The sequence below is a fragment of the Epinephelus fuscoguttatus genome, linkage group LG7 (genome assembly GCF_011397635.1).
Source record: "Epinephelus fuscoguttatus linkage group LG7, E.fuscoguttatus.final_Chr_v1".
Taxonomy (NCBI): domain Eukaryota; kingdom Metazoa; phylum Chordata; class Actinopteri; order Perciformes; family Serranidae; genus Epinephelus; species Epinephelus fuscoguttatus.
In genome coordinates, this window is record NC_064758.1 from 34,115,413 (window position 1) to 34,140,107 (window position 24,695).

The following is a 24,695-nucleotide window of genomic DNA, read 5'->3' on the forward strand; positions in this document are numbered from 1 at the left end:
AGGGAAAACATCATGCCAGAAGTAGTAAAAGACCATTCATATTTAGTCCTTTCAGAGTCCTTTAAAATATTGAACGTCTTTTTTGTTCTGCATATCTTCTATCTTCTAGGTGCCTACTGCGTGAGCAGGGTTTGGAGTCAGATCATTTGGATTTGTGGATGTGGAATTTAACAAGAATGACCAGAAGCTGAATAAAATAAGTAATATTGCTGTTCATCCCATAGAACACAAAGTATAACATCATACGTTAATCTGTATATTAGTGCCCATTTTCCATTTACAAAGTCTTGCATATCTGTCCAAAATAAAGTTGAATGATCAAAGTGAAGGAATAAATGAAATTACAAAGAGCACATGTGTAATCTAAATTACATCTTTAGTCTAGAATTCTTATTCAATTATACAGTCTTTGTTTTTATCTTAATATTTGTATGTGTGATTTTTGTTATTTAATAGGGGAGGTATCTTCATGAACCATTTTTGGCTTCTAACATCTACTGCACAATGTTTTAACGTTTGATTAATTTTTCCTGTATTTTTCATGTATGTGCAAGTGAACTGAACTAAACTAAACTAAACTAAACTAAACTACACTACACTACACTACACTACACTCAACTCAACTCAACCAGACTAAATTAAACTACACTACACTAAACTAAACTAAACTCAACCAGACTAAACTAAACTAAACTAAACTAAACCAGACCAAACTAAACTAAACTAAACTAAACTAAGCTAAGCTAAACTGAACTGAACTAAACCAGACTAAATTCAACTACACTAAACTAAACTAAACTCAACCAGACTAAACTAAACTAATCTAAACTACACTAAACTAAACTAAACCAGACCAAACTAAACTAAACTAAACTAAACTAAACTAAACTAAACCAGACTAAATTTAGTTTAAATCTTTCCAGCACTACTTTAGCTGGGCAAATTGGATGATGTAAAATTATGAAGGACACTTCTTTCACTTTATTATTGATACAACAGGCTATTTGTTTAAACTGGAACAAGCTTTTTTATCACTGCAAATCACCCATGTTAGAAGACGAATAGAACTTGGCTGCAGGAGGTGTAACACAATCCAGAGAAATTCTCATGTGTCTGATACTACACGGTTTATTCAGAATAGCAAAATTCCCAATAAAAATATGCAAAGAGCTAATAGTGTTCATTTCAGTAACACCACATTTCTCTTAAAAATTGAGGAGAACATGTGGGGACAGCATGAAAAATAATAGCATGTGCTTTTGGTGTTACTGGTTGCTTAAACTTCTGAAGAAACTCTGATTATAACATTGTTAAAGTCCATTGCTACAGTGATTTATATTATATTATATAGAATATCCTCATTATTCCACATAAAGTATTCATGGGGACTGAAACTGTGCTTATTAAGTAATTCCCTGGCTAAAAGAGTTTGCCTGTGAAAGGTAGCGGATTTAAATAGGTTATTATCAACAGATAAAACCACATTTTAACCATAGACTGATTTTAACCGAGCGCTTCTTTGGCTATGCGCCATCCAGTCTCGCGCATGACGTCACCAATGTTTACTTTTACCTAAGCCACGCCCTCTGTTAGCAACTTGTGGCTAGCTCGCTACCAAGGAAGGCAGTGCTCCGATGCTGCGAGGTCTGTTTCCCAGACACCACCCCGAGTCAAAGACTGTCCTCCCCTACTCAATTCGGTGAGTAAACGTTGATTTAACAGCGCGCGGACACTCGCGGAATAAACGTTGAATTAAACGTCAGGTTAATTGTGATATTACCGGCTGTCAAAACGAAGAGGAGCGAGAAACGTTTCTCACAAGCTAGCGTTTGAACGGGCTGCTAGCTTTTGTTGTGCTGTTGAACGCCTCGCGCACGGTTGGTCGAAAACAGTTTCCCAGTGTTGCTAACAGAGGTTATTAAAGGCAGCGGATATACAGCGCTGGGCTGTTGATATAGCTTAACATACCAACTTTTAAACCTCATTTCACCCCTGTATTAATCTCTAGTTAAAGGCTCGAGTCCGTAACGCAGAGCTCAGATAGCAGAGGTTGGTGTTAACGGATATCGACTCCATTCATATCGAGCTAACACAATGATAAACCGCACTGTCTTATCATCAAAGCTAACGTTGGATCAGATAACGTTCAGTCAGGATTACACGTATAACGTGTAATGTGTTGGTTGCCGGATGAAAAGGTGTTGTGGAGATAGGTAGGACAATATGAGCCCTGCTTCTATAAACGTGATCATACAATTGAGACCGAATTGAACAGAGATTATAACTTTTTATAGTATCATTAATGTTATTAAATCAACACAAAATTGGGAATGATCGATGATCAGTGGGGGCTGAAATCTACCTGTTTGAATGCAGGTAAAATAAGTAAAATAAGTAAATATCGATTATCAATGAAGGGGCTCTTGTATGGAAAGTTGTAGTTATCAGTAGGTTAATATATTTTGCTATCCATGGCTTGATAATGGGAACATTTGTGTAACAGTGGTGATATTTTTATGGTCTCTGGTCTGTCCTTAAGGCTGATATATTGTGTTGTTGTAAAATTATGTATGTAGGCTAATTGATTATCAGACATAATTTGTCTTTGATAAAAATGGGTTTTCTACAGTTATAGCAAATGTTAACTTGCCAGAACATTGAGTTATTTCCTATATCATGGTATTCTTTATCAAATACCTTGATATCGACATCACAGTGATATTGTAGGGTTGACTGTTTGTACTTTCACTAATATTTAATCAATAAAGCTTTTGGTAATAAATCATTACTAATGGAGACATAGTGACAAAGTGGGTAAAGGCAAATGATAGAACAGCTAAAATAGCCTGGTGAGTTCAGAAAATGACATCACCTTACTGTAATACAGCCTCTAACACCAGGAAGAGACAATGATCATGATAATATAATGTCCAAAATATAAGACAGTATCTAGTCTTTGACATATCAGTATATTTTTCAGCCTCAGCTCAGATAAAACTGTGGAGAATCTTGTGGATTTGTCAGTATCGATCATATTCAACTTGTCTACACACACTGAAACATCAGCGCTTTAAAAGTATATTATTTTGCTTTCTTTTCAAGGGGACTTTATAATATAACCATAGCCATTTTGATAATACCAGCTCATGTGTGAAAGCAGTTGACAGAAAACTATAATCTAAGGAAAGGGGGTGTAAATTGTTTACTTGTCCTTAAGGAAAGGCCTGTTTGCAGTATTTCCTTTACATTCTTTGAAGAGTGTTGGCCCCCACTGCTGGAGAGTTGCCCCTGTGGTGAGAACACTTTAAATAAAAGAAAAATTCATCATGGACTTAGCACACTGTCCACCCCGAAAACAGCTGCACTGCAGCATGACTGTTCAGTTATCAAACAGCATCTAGATAATATCTGTTTTTAAAATAATACATACTGGAACTAATGTGGAATGGTCCCAGTTGTCATCCTGGTTCTTGCCACCAAAATCACCCCTGACGTCTTCAAAAAAAAGAAAAAAAATAACCCAACAGGAAACACTGCCCTTTGTCTTCAGAGCTAATCCTGGTCCTGAAAGCAAAAGTAAACAGAGTGGAAACCTCACCAACAACTGCCTGTTTTGATTAGATGGGTTTCAGGTTTATGTTGCAGAAATTACCTCGATTTTTCACCATGTAAGTCATGACGCATTGCTGCAGCTGGACATAACTTACTATTCTGTAGTCATCTATTAGTCATTGTCAAATGCAGGAAACACTGTGTGTAGCGAACTGCTGGTACAGTTTTGGTCGTAAGTACATCTGAGTGGAAGTCTAATCAGATCATGTGTCAAATCCTGCCTGAATGTTGATGTTGGCTCCAGAGGTGCCCAACTGATTAACTGATTAACAGACTGATTTCAGTAGTGAATTTAATAGTTGAGCAACCCCTAAGATTATGACTATCTACCCTTGAGGCTATGTGGTCTGTTTCATTTGAGGCTCTCTGTGTAGGTTTCCATCTGCTCACATTATTTGTTTGCCCACTTTATTTACCTTTGTTTATGCTGCTTAGCTTCTGACTCAAACACGCCCAAGCTGTATACATAAAAGCCTACTTGTGCATTGTACTACCTGCCACAGCCGTTTATCGCACCACCTGGTTAATGGTAAATTGTTCCAGAAGGAAGATATGTTTGCACATAAACACAGACCCAGGGCCCCTGTGTTTACAGTAGTCATGGCAGCACTCGGTTATTCAACAAATAGACCTAGCATGTTCCTCTCTTACTTGTAGAGGAGAATGTTTGTCTTGGTGGGTAGAGCTATAACTGTGGAGTTCTTAACTTTTAGTGCCTTTTACCTTCAACACAGGTTTCTTTGTCACGGTGAATGACTTCATTATTGGGTCATTTCAGAGACGATCACATGCAACCTTAACAACTTGTGAAGTAAAAGGCTAATCAAACACATCCAGGAAGTTGGTGTCTGTTTGTCAGCTCCCTGTTTGTCATTATATTACACAGCTTTACACAGTTGTTTTCATTTATTTGTGTTTCCTTTCTCAGGTCAGTGAAGTCCAGATGCATGAGTCTGGGTCAGAACCAACAAGCCACATCATTCCAGCAAGTCAGACAGAGAACGGGAATAACAGTGAGAATGAGAGTCGACTGAGGAGCGGCCAGACTCCTCCCCCAGAGGCACCAAGGGTCAGTCATCCCCAGCTGCATCCACATCAGCATTAGTGTTTGAATTGTTGTTTTTACAAATGTTGTAATGTGTAGTGCTTAGTCTTTGCATATTCAACCAACATATGACACGATGATGATGCTGTATATAGCTCTGTATGAGCTAAAATGGTTTGTTAGTAGTTCAACAGAAAATTAAAGGGACATTTCATCCCAAAATCAAACACATATTTTTTTTTCCTCTTACCTGTGGTGCTGTTTATCAGTCTAGATTGTTTGGTGTGAGTTACTGTGTTGGCGATATCGGGCATAGAGATGTCTGCCTTCTCTCTAATATAATGGAACTAGGAAAATAGTTCCTACATGAAACTGCTCACAACAAAGCTTGTGGTTTATCTTGAGTAACCGGGTCATGATTTCTGGAAAGAGTCATTTCTGCTTAGCCTGTCAAATGTATATGTTTTTTTGGCGCTTTGCACACCACAAGCTGAGTGCCATCTAGTTCCATTATATTGGAGAGAAGGCAGACATCTCTACGGCAGAGATATCGCCAACACTTGGCAACTCACACCAAAGCAATCTAGACTGATAATTAGCTCTACAGGCAAAATATGAATTTTTGAATTTGGTGTGAACTGTCTCTTTAAGCTACAGCTACTTTGAATGTTGTTAGTTGATTGAGTTCTCTATGGAGCCCAAATGGCAAACATTTCCTAGCTTTAACTTTACAAATGTGAACATTTGCTGCTCTTTTATGTCTTACATGATAATAAACACGATATCTGCACTTATACAAGTAAATACAAGTAATTTGAAGAAGCCATGTAGGACTTTGTGATCGGCTTTTTTAACTATTCTCTCACATATTATTGACAAGATGAATGATTGTTAGATTGAGAACACAACCTGCTGATTAATCAAACATATCTTACTTGCAAACATATCTGTTTTTGGGGTGTCACTGCTCTCAATGTAGTAGGATCTATGACATTATTGCTGCATATTGCTGATATTATTATCAGAAACATTTGCTCAAAACAGTCAAGATTCTAACAGATGTGTGATGTCATTGAAAACAAGGATTACAGGTGTGCGTAGTCAAGATCTTGATTTTAAAACTTAGACGGTGTGAGTCATTCAAGACAACCAGCTTCTAATTTGTGAGGATTTACTGCTTTTCTTGCTCTATGTGAGAGTAAACTGCATGTCTCGGGTTTTTTGACTGTTGGTGGACAAAACAAGCAATTTTAAGACGCCGTAGGAAATCATGTCGGACTTTTTATAGAGCAGTCTATTAATCAAATGATTGGCTGATTCATACATAATGAATAGTTGGCCGCAGCCCCGAGGCAAATGATGTTGTGTCCAAAAAAGCTTTTTTTGCGGGAGTGGAGTTCTTTTGCTTTGTTACAACACTATACAGCTGTAGATGTTTGTGCTCAACATTAAAAATATGTGTTGCAACTTATGGAGCTGCTTTTACCTCACTAAAGTGTGAATTAGGGGTAGGGAGTATGGCAAAAATTTTATATTACTGTAAATGTAATTTTATATCACAGTAACAGCATATATGACGACATCGTAACTGTTCTGTAAATTCAATCAATAAAGGGTTAAGAATAGCCGTTTTGTCCCAATATCACATTTGATTCTTCTTTCATTTTGAAATTATATACAACAAAAAAGCAGCTGCTTCACACGACACCACACTTGAGTCAAAAACAAAAAGACGCCTGAGAACAGTGATTTCAAGTGTGACAGGTTTCTGGATTTACAACCTCGCTTTCCTTTTCCTTGTCTGACCAAAACACGTCACCTTGCAAGGCAGCTGGATTCACGAGAATTATGAGATCATGCAAGAATCATGTTCGAATCCCTCTGCAGTAGAAACAATATTGCACACTATACTATATCAAAACATCAGCCAACCCTAGTGTGAATTACAGTTTGTTAAGCTACATTTAAATTTAATTTATGTACAGCTGCTCTGGTAACCCAACATTGTATTATTTCTTGTCGGTATTTTTACACACAGGGCAGACAGCATACTGTTGTATGAGAATGTGGGGTACTTTGTTTTGTTATTTCACATTTAAAGGTGTCCCAGAACATCTCACTTTGAATGTCTCAGTTTCTTCAAACTGCAGTGTTTTATATTTTTGCTGAAGGGGAGCACAGGGATGGGGGGAGGTTGTGCCGAGGTTGAGAAGGGGAGGGAGAGCCGAGCTCCTGCTGGGCGGACGGATCAGTGTTATAGTTTTGTTTATGCTCACATCATGTAGGTTAGTGAAGCTCTGTTAGATTGTCAGGCAGAGTGTTACTGCTGAGCAGCATTTGTTTTTTCAGCAGCAAGGCAGAGTTTTCAATGGAGACTATCAGGTTTGTCCAACTCGCTCTGTGTTTTTTTTTATGAGGTTATAATAGCAGGGTATTTTTAATCAGGTTTTCTTAATTAAAATGTGTCTGTCTGTGAAAATGATGTCACATTTCTGTGGTTGTTATAATGTGTAATATTATGTTTTTAGTTCTTCTCCTATTCAGGCTTCAGTGGAGTTATCACCAATATGTGTGTTTTTGTAAATGTCACCCTTTCTCGGGCCACACCCATTAATATATTAGTAAATATTAAATCTCATAAAAGAAGGCAGATTGTGTTTGTTTTTCAGCGAGTTTTCAGCGTTCCTATTTGCTGTCAGTCATCTCAGAGTTCACAAGACCAGTCTTGCGGGAACAGATCCGTGTTTACACTCAGTTGCTCACTGGTATGACTTTCAACAATAACAACAACAGAAGATGTTTGGACTTGCTGGCTACCATGGCAACAGGGATTAGGCAAAGGCTGTTGTTGTGTTGATGGTGTCCACAGAAAAATAGAGGGGCCAACTGGCTCTGTTTGTGGGATAGACCTGTTTTCGTTGCTTTGGTGGCCACCTCTGGAGCATTGAATTTCATAAGAAAGGACAAAGTAGGAGGCAGTCATCTGTTATTGTTAGCCCAAAGCCTGTGTGAAATTCACTGTCAGTTTGTTTACCCGATTCAAAACAGACTCTGCCTTGGAGAGAAATGTTTGTTTGTGGTTCAGACCTTAATTAAAATACGAATCTCAAGTTCTGTTTTCATAAACAGGCTCTGTGTGCTTTCTTATTCATTATTTATATGTCTGTGCAATTTTGATTACTCTGTTTATGTTTACTGTAAACATCCCTTGAGCTGTGAGGCTTGACAGTGAGGGGGATGGTGTGGTAATTGCTGCATGCCTCGCAGAGGATGTTGTTGTTGTTTTTGTGGTGCTGGTTGTTGTTGTTTTGATGGAGTTTTAATTCCCCCAAGACATCCAATGTTGTTGTTGTTGTTTTTGTTTGGTTCATTTTTAGCTGCAGTGGCAGTAGAGCTAAGTTCAGCCCTGCAAGACTGACCAATGAACTGAGAATTATAAATAAGGAGTACTGGGAGTAACTATAAGTCATCTTTTGACTTTTAGCAGGAGGCAAAGTTGCAGGAATTAGTCTATTCATTGACCAACAGAAAATTAAGCGGCACTGTTTTTTGGTAGTTGAATAATTGTTTTTGCATTTTTTCAACCCAGAAGCTTTTTAAATTTGAGGATTTGATGTTTTCTTTTTTTCATCTTTGGATTTGTGACATCTGAAGATTCCACCTTGGGTTGTGGGAAATAATAACAGGCATTTTTTTTCACTGTTTTTTTGATAATGTAGAGGAATTGAATCAGATAGTCGAGAAAATAATTATCTGATTAATCGATAATGAAAATAATCGCTTTAGCTGCAGCCCTATGCAGGACTAGGTTTGGCAGTTTGAGATTACATGTATATGTGCTGTAGTCTATAGTATACTCATTACATGTACATCAATGCAATTACAAGGAAAAATGAGAGGAAATCGGATAACACATTGGCACGCACAGATATAACCAGATTACTGCAAATCTTTTGCGCAACAAACACTGCATTTGTTCTTCCATTTGCTATTTTCATTCTTGTTTTATGTTCATAAAGGGTGTTTACTGTGTAATCTAAGTAAACAACCTTCATCCCCTGCCTTTAGTACCACCATATTAACTGAGGCTGGTGCATATTCAGGGTAAAATATTTGTTGCTGCATCCTGAAGAGGAAGAGTTTTATCCTTTGACATCAGAGCTCTTGGGTCGACAGTGCTGTTGAGTGAGAGAACAGACTAATGACAGAACACATGACTTGTTTTTTTTTCCTGTGTGTGTTTATGAGTTTAAATTTTACAAATAACCTACTGTTCAGCAGTGTAGACTTAGACTGCTTTGTTTTAGTTTGAGTTGAACTTTGGATTTTATTATTTTGGATACAAAGATGCTCCACTACAAGTGTTTGTTTTTTATCCCGCCACACTGCTGTCACAGTGAAACTTTTCCTTTCTGAAGTCTGTCCTGCATGCGTTCTTGTTAAAGTCCCTGTAAGAAACTCTGTTTAACGTATATATACGTGACCGAGAAATCAGGTTACTCCAGTATAAAGGTATCTGTGTTTCCTGTTTGATAATCCTTTACCCTGATTAGAGGCAGGGTTTATTGTTTACATGTAAACGCTCTGATTGTGTGCACTAGATTGCATGCCAAATAGATTAAATGGAAGTAGCTTGCATGCACGTAAGGGGTATAATAATATAAAGAAGCCTCCGTTGGGTTCATACCTGGCTTAGGTGTCACTTTTCGGTGTGCATTCAGTACAGTGGGAAAACAGTGCATAAGGATGTATTTCTGTTTGTTACTTGAACAGACAGTAGTGCAAGTCCTAACAATGGACACAACCCTCTTGTGGGCCCACTTGCAGGTAAACTATTTTCATTATAAGAATAAGGAACATTTAAAACATTGCTGTATTACACTGTATAAACGTTGAACAAACACTTTCCCAAAATGCAACAGGTCACAACAGGCTACAAAACTGAAAAGCATCTTTTATACTTTGAAATTGAAAATACAAAATATGAATTGTTTTTTCCTTGTCCTGGTGATTGAAACATCTAGGCGATACTGTCAAATGTGCATTAGCATGTTTGTGTTTCACATCCCCGTCATCGGTGGTGTAACATCATCACACAGTCCTCGTCGTATGCACAACTCTCTCTGGTGCTGTTGTAGCTGACCAGGAATCTGCAGGTGGGACTTCAAGCTCGGCATTTCATTTGCTGACTGACTCACCTCAGCACCTGTTGCTAACAACATACAGCTAATAGTTTCTGTCAGAACAGCCTACCCATGTTGAATATGTTTGTGTCTATTTAATTTCCCTTCTAAACTGCTCATGTGTGGATTTTAATCTACCACTCTGTTATGTTATGTTCTTCAATGATGCAGGTTCCAGTGTCATTATCAATGATGACCCCACCAGCAGAGGCCCCACAGCAGTTGCAACAGACATCACAGCAGCAGGTCCTCAGTCCTCAGCAGCTTCAAGCGCTGCTCCAGCAGCAGAAAGCACTCATGTTACACCAGGTAATGTATGCTTAGAAAGGTTGTTTGTCATAGTGTCATAGCCCACATAGAACACAATGGCTTGAATTCTCGTAACTCAAATGTCATCAACTTTTCTGCAGCAACAAATTCAAGAGGTCTTCAAGAATCAGCAAGAGCAGTTAAATATCCAGCTGCTGCAACAGAAGAACGCTGGGATTGTCAGTCAAGAGGTAACTTTTATTCATTATAGCATTATTTTTATATCAGTGTTAGTTTTAGTATCAGTATTATCAGGATTATTTTGTCATTGTGGCAATATTTATCATGCAACAAGGGTAATTTATTCCTTAATTAGGGGCAAGCCTGATTCACTTCAGTTGTGCTAAAGGTTAAATGATGGCGTACTTAACACTAAAATTACAGTAATTATTATAACCAGACAGTTACTCATATGGCACGGCCTGAAATATCACTTTCAAATTGTCTGATTGACAAAAAGGAGCAAGAAGTCTGTGGCTTAATATAGTGTGTATTCCAAAAAATAGCTCTTAATGGTGAAGCTGTTAACGTCTAATTAATTTAAAGGCAGTTACCCATAGTTGGAGTTCTATAGACTTGAATACAGCAAATGTGTGTGTGTCATGTGTAGGGAAAAAAGCCAGATTTACAGCTAACTCGCACATCAGCTTGTGTGCATGCATTTGTGCGACAGCCTGACCTCATCAGTTAACGGAAACTCATAACACATAGCAGGCACTTGGCGGACTGCGCGAGGCAGCAGGTGTTGCAGAGAAGGAAAATAATTTGATGTGCTTTAAGCAGAAATGTGCTCTACATAGTTTTTATCCAATTAGACGAAAACAAAAGAGAGCACCGCTTCCAGTGGGTCTGTTCGACACAATCAAAATCAGCAGTGTTTGTTTATGCTTCAAATGTTTGATGATGGTTCATTTTATTTATAGATGCCTTTCAAAGCACTCAAGGACACGCTTAAAAAAACAAGCAGCGATGTATTCCTCGATCATAAAGTCAAGCATTTCAGTGATATACAATAATGAGTTAATAAAATAACTACACAAAAATCGTAATTCTAAAAATGAGATCATCATAAAATCATTATCAGTGCAAGTCTCCATATGTGTGTCACCATTAAATATGCCCGAATATGCCAGTGTCAAAAGGGTGTGTTGCCTTCTGTCTTTAAAAAGCTAATGACGTTAGCTGATTTCATCATCATCATTCTTTAGGCTGAGCTTTGTGTGTGTCAGTGTTTCAGCTCTACAAAATAAATCCTTTGTGGTGTCAAGTTCCTACATGTTCTATATCATACTGTTATAGACTTGATTGATTACTTAGATAAAGATTTCTATCCTGAATCAAACTGTAGACAGATCCCAGAACACGCTGTACTCAGTATCAAGTATGAGGAAGGCATTTACTGATGAGTGTCGTGTCATCTCTCTGTCTCAGCTGACAGCCCAGCAGATTGCAATCCAGCAGCAGCTCCTTCAGGTGCAGCAGCAACATCTCCTCAACCTGCAGAGACAAGGCCTGCTGTCTGTGCTCCCCACCAGCCCCATCGCAATCCCAGGTATGCTGTGTTACCGTCCCTACTGCATTTCTGTTTGAGGACTTAAACATTTGCATAAAACACTTTCAGGTACAGTAGATGCTGTACTGTGCTTGACAGTCGTGTCAGTTTGAAGTTAACCCCGAGGCAAGGCTCGTGTTCACTGTGATTTTTTTTACCGATGACACAGAGGAGTAAACATGAAGTTCAGCTCAGTTTTGACAGTTGTCATCCTGCATCATCAGAACCAATGTTGGGAAATCAGATTCTGGTGACAGGCAGAAGTTTACGCAGCACTTTAAAGTTTCTGATGTATAAAGTTATGTTCTTTGGTGTCACAAAGAGCTCACAAAGAAATAACTGATTGGAAGCATTATCATTATTAGACTTATTATTACTTTGGAGTCGCTGTTACACACTTTTTTACGGCCTTAATGAACTTACAGAGTACATGGAGTCAGACACAAGCACAGCAGGTTTAACAGCTCGTGTCCTATTAATCAGGGGAAATGCCTGCACTGATGTGCATTGGTGTTGCCCTGGTTACCAACTGACATGGCCTTACACAGATAAATTACAAGGTTAATTCCTGAACAGTTTTTTTACAACCAGCAGATGAATTTATTAGTAGTGTAGCTTTAAGATTCAAACTAAAATCAAATATCTGTTATCATAAAATCATGTGGTTGACTTGTTTGCTTTCACAACACAACCCACTGGAGTCCATCCCAGACCAGCCTTTTACATCAGCCCAAACGAACCATACTAACCGGCCAAATGCACCTGAGTTTGTTTGAACCGAATCAAATAGGTCAGGTGTGAAAGCACAATTAGGGCGCATCCACACCAGGGTAGTCCAGGGGACTCGGTTCGATTGGGCGTGGAATGCCAAACAATGTCACACCTTCATTTGGTTTGGTTCACTTTCACACTGCACTTTTAAAGCAGACCAAAGCACCTGCAGTTACAACAGCTGCTCGTTTGGGGGCGGTATTGCCTGAAACGACCACTGACCAGGAAGAAAAAAAGCATGAGGAAGAAGAAAACCTCGCTCCTTGATTGGCCAGGACCAAAAAGGGAAATCCATCCCCTTCAGCCGGCTTGGTCACCACCTAACACCAAAATGCACTGCGCTCTACGTCACTTCCTCTCTTTGGTTCGCTGGATAGTCCGTTTGCATTTCCCAATGTAAGCAAACCGCACCAGGGTTCACTTGCAAGTGAACTGAGACCCCCAGTTTTCAAGCGGACTAGGGTTCGCTCGCTTGGTCTGCACCAGAGCTTTCACGACACTCCAAACGAACTGAGCTATCTGTAGAAGCAGACCAGGGTTCATTTAAAGCGGACCAAATAGCGCCAGTGTGAATGCGTCCTTAACTGTAAGTTAAGTGTGTACTCAAATTTTGACTTCATGATCTTAAGCTTATTTGGGTTATTGTTAGTGTATTGTAATACAGTTTATTTACAGTGTGTATATATGCAATTTCAGGCTGTGAGAATGGTAGCGTCCTGTCCAGCGGTGGAGACACCAGAGAGTCTTCCAGTCAACAATCCACCACCAACGGCCATCACGCTCTTCTGAAGAGGAAAGAAAGGTACGTTAGTAATGTTTACTGTCCTGTCAGAGCTTCAGTTTCTTTATGTCCTGTTTTTATCATGTTTGAGCTGTACTTATATGTTGACTCTGAGATGTACCATTAATGTTGGACTTCTGTACTTGCTGCAGTGGGTCACAGGATGAAAACACACAGAACAGCCACGCACTGTATGGGAACGGCATGTGTAAATGGCCTGGCTGCGAGACTGTCTTTGGAGACTTTCAGGCATTTCTCAAGTGAGTGTGGAAACTGTGCATACCTCTAAAGCTGGCGTAATGTTTATTCACATCTCTCATGATGTAGTACATATCAGATAAAGCAAATATATGGGAAATAATGTATGTTCTGTATTTTATAAATAAACACAGGAGCTATAAATGTCCACTCTCAGCATCTCATACATTATGTTTTTTAAGTTGAAATGAAATTGTCCTTGAGGTCTAATTATTTTGCATATTTGGCTCTCAGCCTGTACAGCCCATGGTTTCCCTCAAGCATACCATGACTTTGAATTTGTTTGTCTGCAGACATTTGAACAGTGAACACATACTGGATGACAAGAGCACAGCGCAGTGTCGTGTGCAGATGCAAGTGGTTCAGCAGTTGGAGCTGCAGGTACATAGTCTTTTAACTAAACCTTTTGTATTTCTTTTTTAAAACCAACCATTTATGATTTATTAACAGCAGTTTACCTTAACAAATATATCTTAACCATTGCTTGATATGGAGGTATCCAGTTTGTTTAAACTATTGAAAGCCTTCTATAAAACTCAGTAAATACATGACAAATGTTGGCAGCGTTGGGGTTTTTTCACATCAGGCCTGGAAACAGAGGTGATGTCTCGAGATAATTGCACTTCTCTGGATGCCAGAAGCAGACACTGAATATCATTTGGTCTTTAAGAAGAGCTGTGAATTCACAAACTTTCAATTTCTATTTCGGTCTTCCCATCTAACACAGTTGAAAAAGGACAAAGAGCGACTGCAAGCTATGATGGCTCATCTGAAGTCCTCTGAACCCAAACCCGCAGCACAGCCTGTAAGTAGTACTTGCTATGACCTGCTTTGTTTCCTTCAATTAAAATAAATATTGTTTTGCTTGTCGTTGCACTGACGTTTTTCCTGACTCAACGGCTTTGTTTTTTTTTCAGGTGAATCTGGTGTCTAATGTGTCCTTCTCCCAGGCAACATTGCCCAAAGGCCCTCCTCCTATGAGTTTGTCTCAGAGTGCCACAGCACCATCCACACCCTTGACGCCGCTCTCTGAATCCCCTTCAGTCCTCACTCCCAATAGCATGTTCACTGGAACGCCTGTACGGAGGCGGTACAGCCGCTCTGTGAGCCAAGGTAACGGTGAGGTCATGATTTAGAGCCTTATTAATGTCTTTTGTGTTGATTTCGGTCTGAAAGTTGCTTCTGCTAAGACACACATAAAGATCATTTTATAGGAATATAAAGAAGGGCTTTGTTTTTTATGAACAGTTATTTGTATTTCCTTATGTAGTGTATATTACTTTGTTTTTTCATAATTGTTCCTTCTTCCTTTCCCATTTATTCTGCATATGCTTACATCTTGCTTGTTAATGTCTTTCCACAGATATAGTTGATAATAAGGAGTTCTACCTGAGCACAGAAGTCAGACCTCCATTTACATATGCGTCTCTCATAAGACAGGTAACGTTTACCTCATTTCACACAGTCACAGAAATATTTAAAAACTAGAGTGCTCTTAACAGGATGTTAGGGGGCTACCACCAGTTGCTGGAAACAGTATCAGCCAGTACTGATCACAGGACCTATCTGAAGCCTTCTATTAACCCCATGGCATTATTTATTTATATGACTACTCTTCACAATGTTATATATTAAATATTAAATTGAAGAGATAATAAAGTATCATGAATTGCTAACTGTTTATTTATAAGCAGACATCATGCACAATATATTCCATTCTCTCTCTTAGAGACACAACATAAACCATAGCAGTCTTAACAGCATTAGTGCTTAACACATATATAGTTTTCCTGTGGAATAAAATCAATAAAAGTTCATGAAATAAAATAGAATAAAAGCTAAATGTGCACAACACACCTAGTTAGAACAATATGTTTTACTGAGGCAACAAGTGCTAATTTATTTTTTAAAACAAGGTAAAAAAGCATCCCCACACATATACCTGACACCTGCGACACCAACGGACACACACACATTACAGTGTATAACCAACAGTTGTGTTTGCAGACGTTCTGTCATTATTTTGTATGATTTAATTGGCTCTTCTGACCAGCTTTTATAGAGACCACCAATCTCACTATTAAGAATTATCTGCATATAATGATCAGTGGCAAATCAGTTGGAGCACCCTTAGAAAACACTTTAAAATAAAAGGGAATTCATATTTTTGCATGACAATATTAGATTTGCAAACCAAAATGAACCTGATTCACATTCTTCATTGTTTCATTTCCAGTGTATCTTTCATGCTCTTGATCTTTTTCAGGCTATATTTGAATCACCTCGCAATCAGCTGACATTAAATGAAATCTACAACTGGTTCACAAGGAACTTTGCATATTTCAGGCGCAATGCAGCTACTTGGAAGGTATGAACTCTATTACATATTAAATGTCTTTGAATATTAATATATAAAACAGGAGAAGTCTATGGAAACATTTAGTTTTAATGAAATACATTCAAGTTCAATATTTCAGGTATTTTTTTTTTTGTCTTTAATCCTCCAGAATGCCGTCAGACATAATCTCAGCCTCCATAAATGCTTTGTACGTTTGGAAAATGTGAAGGGAGCTGTGTGGACAGTAGACGAGATTGAGTTCCACAGGAGAAGGCCCCAGAAGACGGCTGGTAACGGGTAAGTGTTGCACATGAAGCCAGAACCCTGTGTGTTGTCAGGTATAACTAGAAGCCAGATAAGCCTGGCGTTTTCAACCTTCTCGCTCCACCTAATAAGCACACACAATATTTAGTGTAAGCAAGCTTTCTAAGGAGTTTCAAAGGCAAAGTCTAAGTGTGCTACATACAAACAGTTTCGACAGGTTCGCACAAGCACATGGACACCTCAGCGAACAAAGTGAAATTTCACACAACCGCAATCACTGTGAAACGCTGCTGTCAGCAGCTGGTCAAAAATGCCACGTGATCTTTTCATTTTGCTTGTCATGTCTTGCCACGGTGACTCAAACTCTTAACTCTTAACTATGTGGATTTTATTAAACAAACAGACCTGGAAGAACAGTGTGTGTATGTTGGCAGATGCTCATAGTGCCAGCAGTTGGAGGATATCCGGCTAAGCCTCGCCCCCCTTTAGTTTCTGTTGCCATGCCAGTCAAGTTTCCCATTTTAGCACTGCACAGTTTATAATAACAGTGGCAGGTTTACCTCTTGAAATTCTCAGACATGTTTGAAACAATAGGTCCCTGATGTCAGCCGGAGGTAGACAAAAGCAGGTTTTTTTGTTTCTGCCAGTGACTAAGCATTTTGTTAGCTGATATGACAACTGTCACTGGCAGATTTTTTCCAGTTGTAGTAGTTGTAGTTCAGCTAATATTACGTGTAGCTCCATGAGTTGGTTAAAATGCATTAGACCTGCAACTGACCTGTTGTAAAATGAGAACCCTGTAAAAGGGATTTTAAATATACACTCAATGGCAACATGCAGGATATTTTTTCCACCATTTTTGTTAATTTTTGGTAACCCTTGTACTTATCGTACTCTTATTGTTACTCTATAAGCCACTGGTTTTTGCTCCTTGAAAACACTTTTTGTATATTTGTAAACTGGGCCCAGTGAGTGACCCTGACCTGGGGCTACATATAAACAACTTACCTTTATACATACCTGCAATGCTTAAATTAAAAAAAAAAAGTGGTTTCCAAAAATGTGTCTTAAATTTTCTTAAAAAGTATGTTGAAAAAGTCTTACAAAGCAACATATTTAAGAGTCTGATCATCTGTAGACACCATGTAGAAATGAAAACAGTGTTCTTGTACAGTGGTTGTATTATGATAAGTACAAATGTAAGATCATTCTCATTTTATACGCCAACAAATCCTGTTTGTCTGCTTAGCTTACAAGCACAAGCAGGACAAAGGTTAGATATATGTGCATCATGTATTTATTCTGTGTAATCGTTAAGGTTACAACAAAAAGGCCTACCTGTGTGGCTGTGGTTGCGTCACTGTAAGCCGGGCATGGCAATGTTTGCAGCTTATCTTAGAGAAGATAAACACACTGTGTAATCCATATCTCACACTTTTACTTTTACTAAAACCAAACAATGCCAGCACCCTCCAAATTCGCCAGATCCTGAGTATCACTATTTATACTGAGTAGTTATTAGACCCAGATATACAGTTCTTCAACATGTGAAGAAATCCCAAGCTTGACACGCCCAACATGTCTGGTTATGGTTACTAAGCTATCATTCTGTTATTGGACAATCACTGTTCAGGGAAGGGTGAATTGCAAGTACATTAAATGTTGTTTTTACACAACATATGTTTTTTTTTTTTTTTATCATCATTGTGATGTCATTTGTGCAATAAGCACTGTGAAATTGCACTCAGGTAGTTTTCAAGTTAGTAGAGTATCAGTACAAAATTGCACTTGAGGGTGCCACATATATGTGTCCCCTATGTCCTGTATATGAAGGCAATGTCCTAGCCACAGTGGCCATGGGTTCAATTCCAGCCTGCTGCCCTTTGCTGCATGTCAAAGGGGAGGGGGGGGTGCTTGACTGTCATGACATGTCAGCTTCTTTAAATGCATAGCTGCAAATTACAGCAACAATAGATGTAAAAACACAGAGAGACAATACATCTGTGATCAGTTCCCTTTTTTAATTTTAACAGTTTTTTCAATCTTTTCCTCTTTTCCAATTTCTCGTTTTATTTTATGGAAGTGACCAATGTAAGTGCGACTGTCCTTTAAACTCAATAAAAAAGTAAAAGCTAACAAAATAAAAGATGCCTGGTACATTCGTTACAGCCGTATCAGTTTGTAGAATAGTTTGCAACAGTTAGAACAAGAGGCTGCACTGCAACGTGCACATCGTTCTTTCTCGTGGCTACCTGCGCTTTCCCTGTCCTCGCGGCCGTAACTTGCGCTCTCATCATCTACTTCATCGCCACTGCTGTACACAATTTAAAAAGTACAACACCCATAATTCATGTAGGAACTGCTGCAGCCAATGTGCAGCCGGCGGGAGCTGCAGGACGACTCAGCCACCATGATCAGTTTTTAATGTTTTATCGGGCAATAACTACTCCAGACTCCGCTCTAGTGTAATTTTCAGGACAATTAGGGCAGGATTCGGGATTCAGGACAACTGCTTGGATTTTGGGGCTGCCTCAAATTTTTCTGGGTATTGTTACTAAATAAAATGTAACTTTATGTTGCATCTCTTTACTAACAGATCTCTGCTGAAGAACTCACAGAACCATCAGAGCTCGGCTGGTTCAGTTTCTCAGGTAAAAGACGTCTGAGATTTTGAGCTATTTGTAGTGTATTATGAATTAAGATGATGTATAAGACATGAGACCACTGTAGTGTACAAACAAAGCTGAAAAGTGGTGTCATACTGCCTTTTGTCCCCATATTATAGGTAGCAGTAGTCTGAGAATTGTTGATGCAGTATTATGAATATTAAAGCCGAGCCTGTTACATTTTTCAGAGTGGTGGTCCGGATGGCAGCAGCTCTCTCTTCAACCCAGCCTCGATGGGCAGCATCCCATTTCACTCCCTGCCTCATGTTCTCCAAGAGCAGATGAACGGAGCCCTTGCTAATGGATCTGGATACCAAAGTGACAGCAGTGCAACACAGTCCCCTCCACAAGCTTTGTAAGTGTCAGCCTCAGACCTCTTGAGTGCATTGACTGCTGTGAGTTAATGTGGTTATAAGATCACAACTTTCAATGACATCATTATTTTCTGTTTATCAAACCAGCATCAAAGAGGAGCAGGAGGATGAGGAGATATGTGAAGGTTACCCCTACGAGTCCCCAGAGAGTACAGACGAGCACGGCCACAGCCCAGAGATGAACCACGATGAAGACAACGGCAGCCCGGAGAGGCCCAATCTTCATTTCGATCGCGTGCCTTCTCTCTGACTATGAGGTCCAAACTCTCCACTGCAAGGCCACCTCACTCACAGCCCGCGTGACTTTGTATCCAAAAGTTTCCAAAAAAAAAAAACCACAACAGCTTCATCTACGTAACCAAACACTCTCCTTGGGGAAATTTTTATCAGCATTTCTTACGTTTTTGTTTTTAATCTAGCATTGAATTCTTTCTGTACAGTACAGTGAGATCACATCTGTCTGTTCATGATTTTTGTCTTTATTTTATACATGTGTACACAAAAAGGACCACGATGAGCAGAGAAGCCAAAGGAAAGGGAACACTGATAGTTAGCACTTCACAATGAAATGTTTCCCCCCTCTGTATAGCTACTTTATGCTACTCTGGGGCCACACTACCTGATTTTATTTTAGTAGTCATAATATATTAAGATTTGTAGAGGAAGTAAAAAAAAAAGTTGCTTTAAAGATGAAAATGTTCACTGCCAACATGATCTGATATATTTGTATTTAAGGTATAATCAATTGATGAAAAGTATACGTAGCTTCTTTATACTTGTTGGTCTTTTTCACCCCTTCCACAAACATTGCTAAAACAGCTCTAATTGAGCTTGTAATAGTAGATGATATAGATTTACCATTATTGTAAACCAATGCATCTCTATGGATAATAAATCCCTCATGAAAAATGTGCATATTGTTTGTGTCTTTCATCTAGTTATGCCTCTGCGCCAGCGATAGCTGTAGTCTGAGTATTATTTCTGTAATACTGTGATACTGTGAAACCATGATATTATCTGAGACAGTTATTGTACCGTGAAAATTTCATGACATTGCAACCCTATCTGAGGGATATAGGTCAAAGGTCACTGTGACCTTGTCTGTCTCATTCTTGTAAACGCAATGTCTTGAGGGAATTTTTTTTTTCAGATTTGGTACAAACGCTTTAGAATTTGGTGGTCAAAGGTCAAGGTCACTGTGACCCTGCGTCCATCTCATTCTTGTGCATGCGATATCTCAAGAAAGCCTTGAGGGACTTCCTCAAATTTAGCACAAATGTCCACTTGTACCTAAGAATGAGCTGATTTGATTTTGTTGGTCAAAGGTCAAGGTCACTGTGACCCTGCGTCCCTCCTATTCTTGTGCATGTATCTCAAGGGAGCTTCAGGGAATTTCTTCTAATTTGGCACAAACATCCACCTGAACTTAAGAATGAACTGATTTGATATTGTTGGTCAAAGGTTAATGTCACTGAAACATGATATTGGCCATAACACAAGAACTCAAATGCTAATTACATTAAAATTTCACACATATGTCTAATAGGATAAAATGATGAAGTGATGACATTTTATATCCAAAAGGTCAAAGGTCAGCTTCACAGTGACATCATAATGTTCTGCATAAAACACTTTTCTGGTCATTATACAACTTCATAACTCAGGAACAGAAGACAGGAGACATTTGGTCAGATACTGAACTAGTGACAGGTATTTTGAAGCTGTGCTGATTGTATAGATCTTCCATGCTGCCGAGGGGGAAGCTGCGTGTGAAGGATTCATGTCTTCGCAAACATAAATGTAACCTGTAACTGCAAATTGACTGGTTCATGGAGGCACACGGCAGTGAGGCGGTAATTCTAGTTTCATGATATGCCTTGGTGGCAAGCGGTGTTTCACATAATGAAATTATGGCTGGATGCAGTTTTGACCTGATAACAGCTCCGCTTCTCTCAGAGAACGGTAATGACCTCATAATGGAAGGTAATGGAAGAAAAAAGATGCTCTGGCTCGCAATGTTTCCACTGTGGTATTGTGGTATGTCTGATTTTCTAATTTAGATTCACCTATGTGCTGTCAGCAGATGCGATATAGCAAGTGGTCAACAAACCATTGTGGTTTTTCGAAGTACTACTTGCGGCAAAGTAATAAGTTACGGTGAGGTAATTTTATGTAAATGTTATTGAATTGTTATTATTATCTGTCATTACTTGCCTTGTCCAGGTGTTTGATAAGTGGCTTGGTTTGACTTCCTATCGACATAATGTCGTAATTGAATGCATCTTCCATGCATTATGTATCGCAGATTTGTAGGTGTGCTTCCTGATTGGCGAGTATTGATCGATGTGGAGTGTGCTCACAATGTGGGTGTGTGCACAATGATGGGAGGTGCTCCAGCTCACAAGGGGTTCACAGTTGCAGATGCTGCGGATGATGCTGTTGGAGATTTAACCAGTGCAGACAGGTAATCTCAAGAGTTAATTATTTGGCAGAATTAATTAAGGAACGTGTGTTTTGTTCATTTTAAAGTTCAGTTTGGACAACATTTCCAGCATGGTTCTTTAACTTTACATGAGAACAGGATGTTGCAAACTTAAGTTATTGCTGTCTGTGATACGTTTAAGTTACTTAAATTATCATGACACCAATATTCAAGCAGTGTTTTGCATGTGTGCCTCACTTTGTGTGTATTCTCTCCTCTTTGTTCTGCATAAGATGACAGCTCCTTTAAAGCTTCCTGTGAATAATCAGGATGGTTTCGAGCTTGAGGAAATACAGGACCATGTGTCTGATGGTAGGTTGTTGTTGTTTACTTCATGTCTAATCAGGCTAAATACTTCTTGGATCAAGGTATTGTTAGTCACAACTAGAATGTGACTGACAGATGTGCTGCATGCCAAATGTTAGTGGAGGAGTATATTTTCACACAGTGTATATTTTCCTCCTGCCCAGTTCAATCCAGGAAACTAGATCCAAATAAAAGCTTTCAAATCAATAATCTCTCCTTGCTGAAGTTTTATTGATCAAGCCTCCTCCATTATACACTTCAAGTCTCACCTCCCTGACATACTGCATGTTAATGGTGCTCTGAATTATTAAAACTGCCTCATAGAGGATCTAACTTATCTAACAGTTGGGACTGGGTGAAGAACTAGCACTGAATTTTTATGATTTTGTTCCAAAATCATTTCTCTTTCAAAGACAGCACCCCAAAACCAGTGATGGACAATCCACCCAGAAAGATGCCAGGCAAGTCACCTAGTGGGGTCTGTAGACTGAGCACCATCTCAGAGCAAGACCCAGATAAGCCGGACACTGATCCCAGTTCCCATGATCCCCCAGGTGGCAGTGAATGGCGTGGATCCAGCTTCTCCACGTGTTCTGACAAGATCAGGAACAGCAGCAGTCGTTTTTCCTCTGATGACTCATATCAGCCCGAAGGTGGAGGTATTGTTAAACTCCTTAAGCACAACAGTTGATGAAATTAAGAGGCCCTGAAACTGTCAAGTGTTATTAACAAGATTATGAATGGTATAGTTGTGTATCTGATCAGAAGTGCACCCCGAAATCAAAAATACATATTTTTCCTCTTACCTGTAGTGCTATTTATCAGTTTGTTTCGAGTCAGTTACAGAGTGTTGGAGATATCAGACATAGAGATGTCTGCCTTCTCTCCAATATAAGGGAACTAGATGTCACTCAGCTTGTGGCGCCAAAAAAATACAATAGTAGCAATGTCTCTCTCCAGAAATCATGACCCGGTTACTCAAGATAATCCACAGACCTTGCTGTGAGCAGTTTCATGTAGGAACTATTTTCTTTTTACGGAACTACACCACCTTATCCTAACCCTAGGTCTATATCAGCCTAACTAGGGGCTGGTCCAAGGCAAGCCTGAGCCAGCCCCAACTATATGCTTCAAATACTGCTTTTCCACACAAAAAAAGCGCAACGCAGTATTTTGTATCAGAGCATTATTGCATTTTGCTGGTTAAAGGGTCTTAAATTAGCATGTTCACCCAGATTTTTTTCCCTCCATCAATGCCGATCAGAGCTGGAGGCGATAAATATCCATGACTACTGCAAAGTCATTTGACCGGGGTGTGAATGCATATTAAAACCCTTTTTAATTAAATTAAAAAGCAAGGTGTTAGCTGGTGTCAGGGTTTTTTTGTGCAGTGGAGAAGCACCTAAAGAGGAAAGTCTAAGGTCTACTCTTAAATGTAGAGACGGTGTAGCAGTAAATGGATGCACAGTGATACAGTTGGCAGGTGTAGTTTGGTAGAAAGAAAATAGTTCCTACATGAAACTGCTCACAACAAGGTCTGTGGATTATCTTGATAAGATGCCTTTATGAATAACTGGGTCATGAATTCTGGAAAGAGACATTGCTGCTGTATGATGTATTTTTTGGCGTTTTGAGCACCACAAGCTGAGTGACATCGAGCTCCATTATACTATTTTGGGGTGAACTGTCCCTTTAAGTACAATTGCTGATGAAAGTTAGAGGCCCTGAAACTGTGTAGCTGTAGTGTAATTAATAAGATTTTAACTGGTGTAGTTGTGTATCTGTTCAGAGGAGTGTTAAGTAGAAACTTTAAGAGGGTGTAATGTGTTACCTGGCAACTTTTGGATAAGCATTTGTCATTCATATTTCCTCTGTGATTCTTCTCTATTCTACCTTGTCACTGCCACCAGATGACTGCGCAGGTCTTCTTCTCGCCTGTCTGCATTGTCGTTTCCACGAGTTGATGGTCCTCCTACCAGATACGTGTGAAAGAGCTGTGAGCCGCTGTTTTCCCTCATACAATTACATCACGGCTTCCAGTGAGCCAGAGCAGCAGGGGAAGGACTGCTGCAACTACAAGCTGGAGCTGGACTGTAACTGCTGTGGCTCCTGTCAGGATGCAGGAGAACTTATAGAGCTGGCCATGGAGATATCAGAGGTCTGCTATCGCTGAGAAACTCCTTCTCTGCCTTCCACCTCAAAAACAAACTTCAAACAAAATCACAAACATTATAAACTTGAATGCTCGACAAACAGAAATACTATTTCATCTTATTCACATTTATGTATGTAAAATAAATTGCCTGCTTTTGCCTGTTTTGATATTCACCTCATGGAAATTCACATGATCTTTAGTTTGTGTGCCTCAACATTATTCAAGACTGCCCCCCTTCAAAACTCTGTAGAGCTCATTGTTATAATAAAAGACAAGAATAGCTCATTTGTTGTTACAGCCACATTCGCGCCACCAGGCAAAGTAACCAAATACCAACATCCTGAGTGCAGGAGTGTGTATATTGAGCCATGACCACGTCCTCTTCCCTGGCATCCTGTACATTTCCTCTCATACAGCATGACAGAGTGGGTGAAGACATTTAGGACAGCAGGGATCTGTGAGCATGCTTTCAAATAACAACTGCAGCTATTAACAACAAACTGAGTTCATTTTTTTCCAACTGAAAGAAATATGGATCGGACAGAGTGAGCGGTGTCGGCTTGCAGAGGGAAAGTTATCGCATGCTGAAGTGTAAAATG

The 24,695-nt window shown here is 39.3% G+C and overlaps 2 protein-coding genes across 3 annotated transcripts; both read left to right on the top strand.

Moving 5' to 3' along the window:
* The first annotated feature begins 1,599 nt into the window (after positions 1–1,599).
* Positions 1,600–20,064, top strand: LOC125891406 (forkhead box protein P1-B-like). Of its 2 annotated transcripts, none has more exons than XM_049580677.1 (16): positions 1,600–1,699; positions 4,541–4,681; positions 10,012–10,149; positions 10,251–10,340; positions 11,581–11,701; positions 13,169–13,274; positions 13,406–13,513; positions 13,805–13,892; positions 14,239–14,316; positions 14,429–14,630; positions 14,875–14,951; positions 15,778–15,879; positions 16,019–16,146; positions 18,710–18,764; positions 18,968–19,134; positions 19,241–20,064. In XM_049580677.1, exons 2-16 carry the CDS (start codon positions 4,556–4,558, stop codon positions 19,401–19,403), a joined length of 1,749 nt encoding a protein of 582 aa, XP_049436634.1. In that variant the 5' UTR covers positions 1,600–1,699; positions 4,541–4,555; the 3' UTR covers positions 19,404–20,064. The 2 variants fall into 2 exon arrangements, with proteins under 2 accessions (XP_049436634.1, XP_049436635.1); XM_049580678.1 differs by having other exon boundaries at positions 14,429–14,624.
* Positions 20,065–21,527: 1,463 nt separating this feature from the next.
* LOC125891418 (myoD family inhibitor domain-containing protein 2-like) lies at positions 21,528–24,114 on the top strand. Its single transcript, XM_049580704.1, has 4 exons — positions 21,528–21,617; positions 21,869–21,951; positions 22,359–22,600; positions 23,852–24,114. The coding sequence occupies exons 2-4, from the start codon at positions 21,869–21,871 to the stop codon at positions 24,112–24,114; spliced, it is 588 nt and encodes a 195-aa protein (XP_049436661.1). The 5' UTR covers positions 21,528–21,617.
* Positions 24,115–24,695: the final 581 nt, after the last annotated feature.

Coding starts and splice junctions, on each gene's coding strand:
- LOC125891406 (XM_049580677.1), top strand. CDS start 4,556: ATGCATGAGTCTGGGTCAGAACCAACAAGCCACATCATTCCAGCAAGT. Junction 10,150..10,250: donor AAGCACTCATGTTACACCAG/GTAATGTATGCT, acceptor ACTTTTCTGCAG/CAACAAATTCAAGAGGTCTT. Junction 13,893..14,238: donor TTCAGCAGTTGGAGCTGCAG/GTACATAGTCTT, acceptor CATCTAACACAG/TTGAAAAAGGACAAAGAGCG.
- LOC125891418 (XM_049580704.1), top strand. CDS start 21,869: ATGACAGCTCCTTTAAAGCTTCCTGTGAATAATCAGGATGGTTTCGAG. Junction 21,952..22,358: donor GACCATGTGTCTGATGGTAG/GTTGTTGTTGTT, acceptor TTTCAAAGACAG/CACCCCAAAACCAGTGATGG. Junction 22,601..23,851: donor ATATCAGCCCGAAGGTGGAG/GTATTGTTAAAC, acceptor CACTGCCACCAG/ATGACTGCGCAGGTCTTCTT.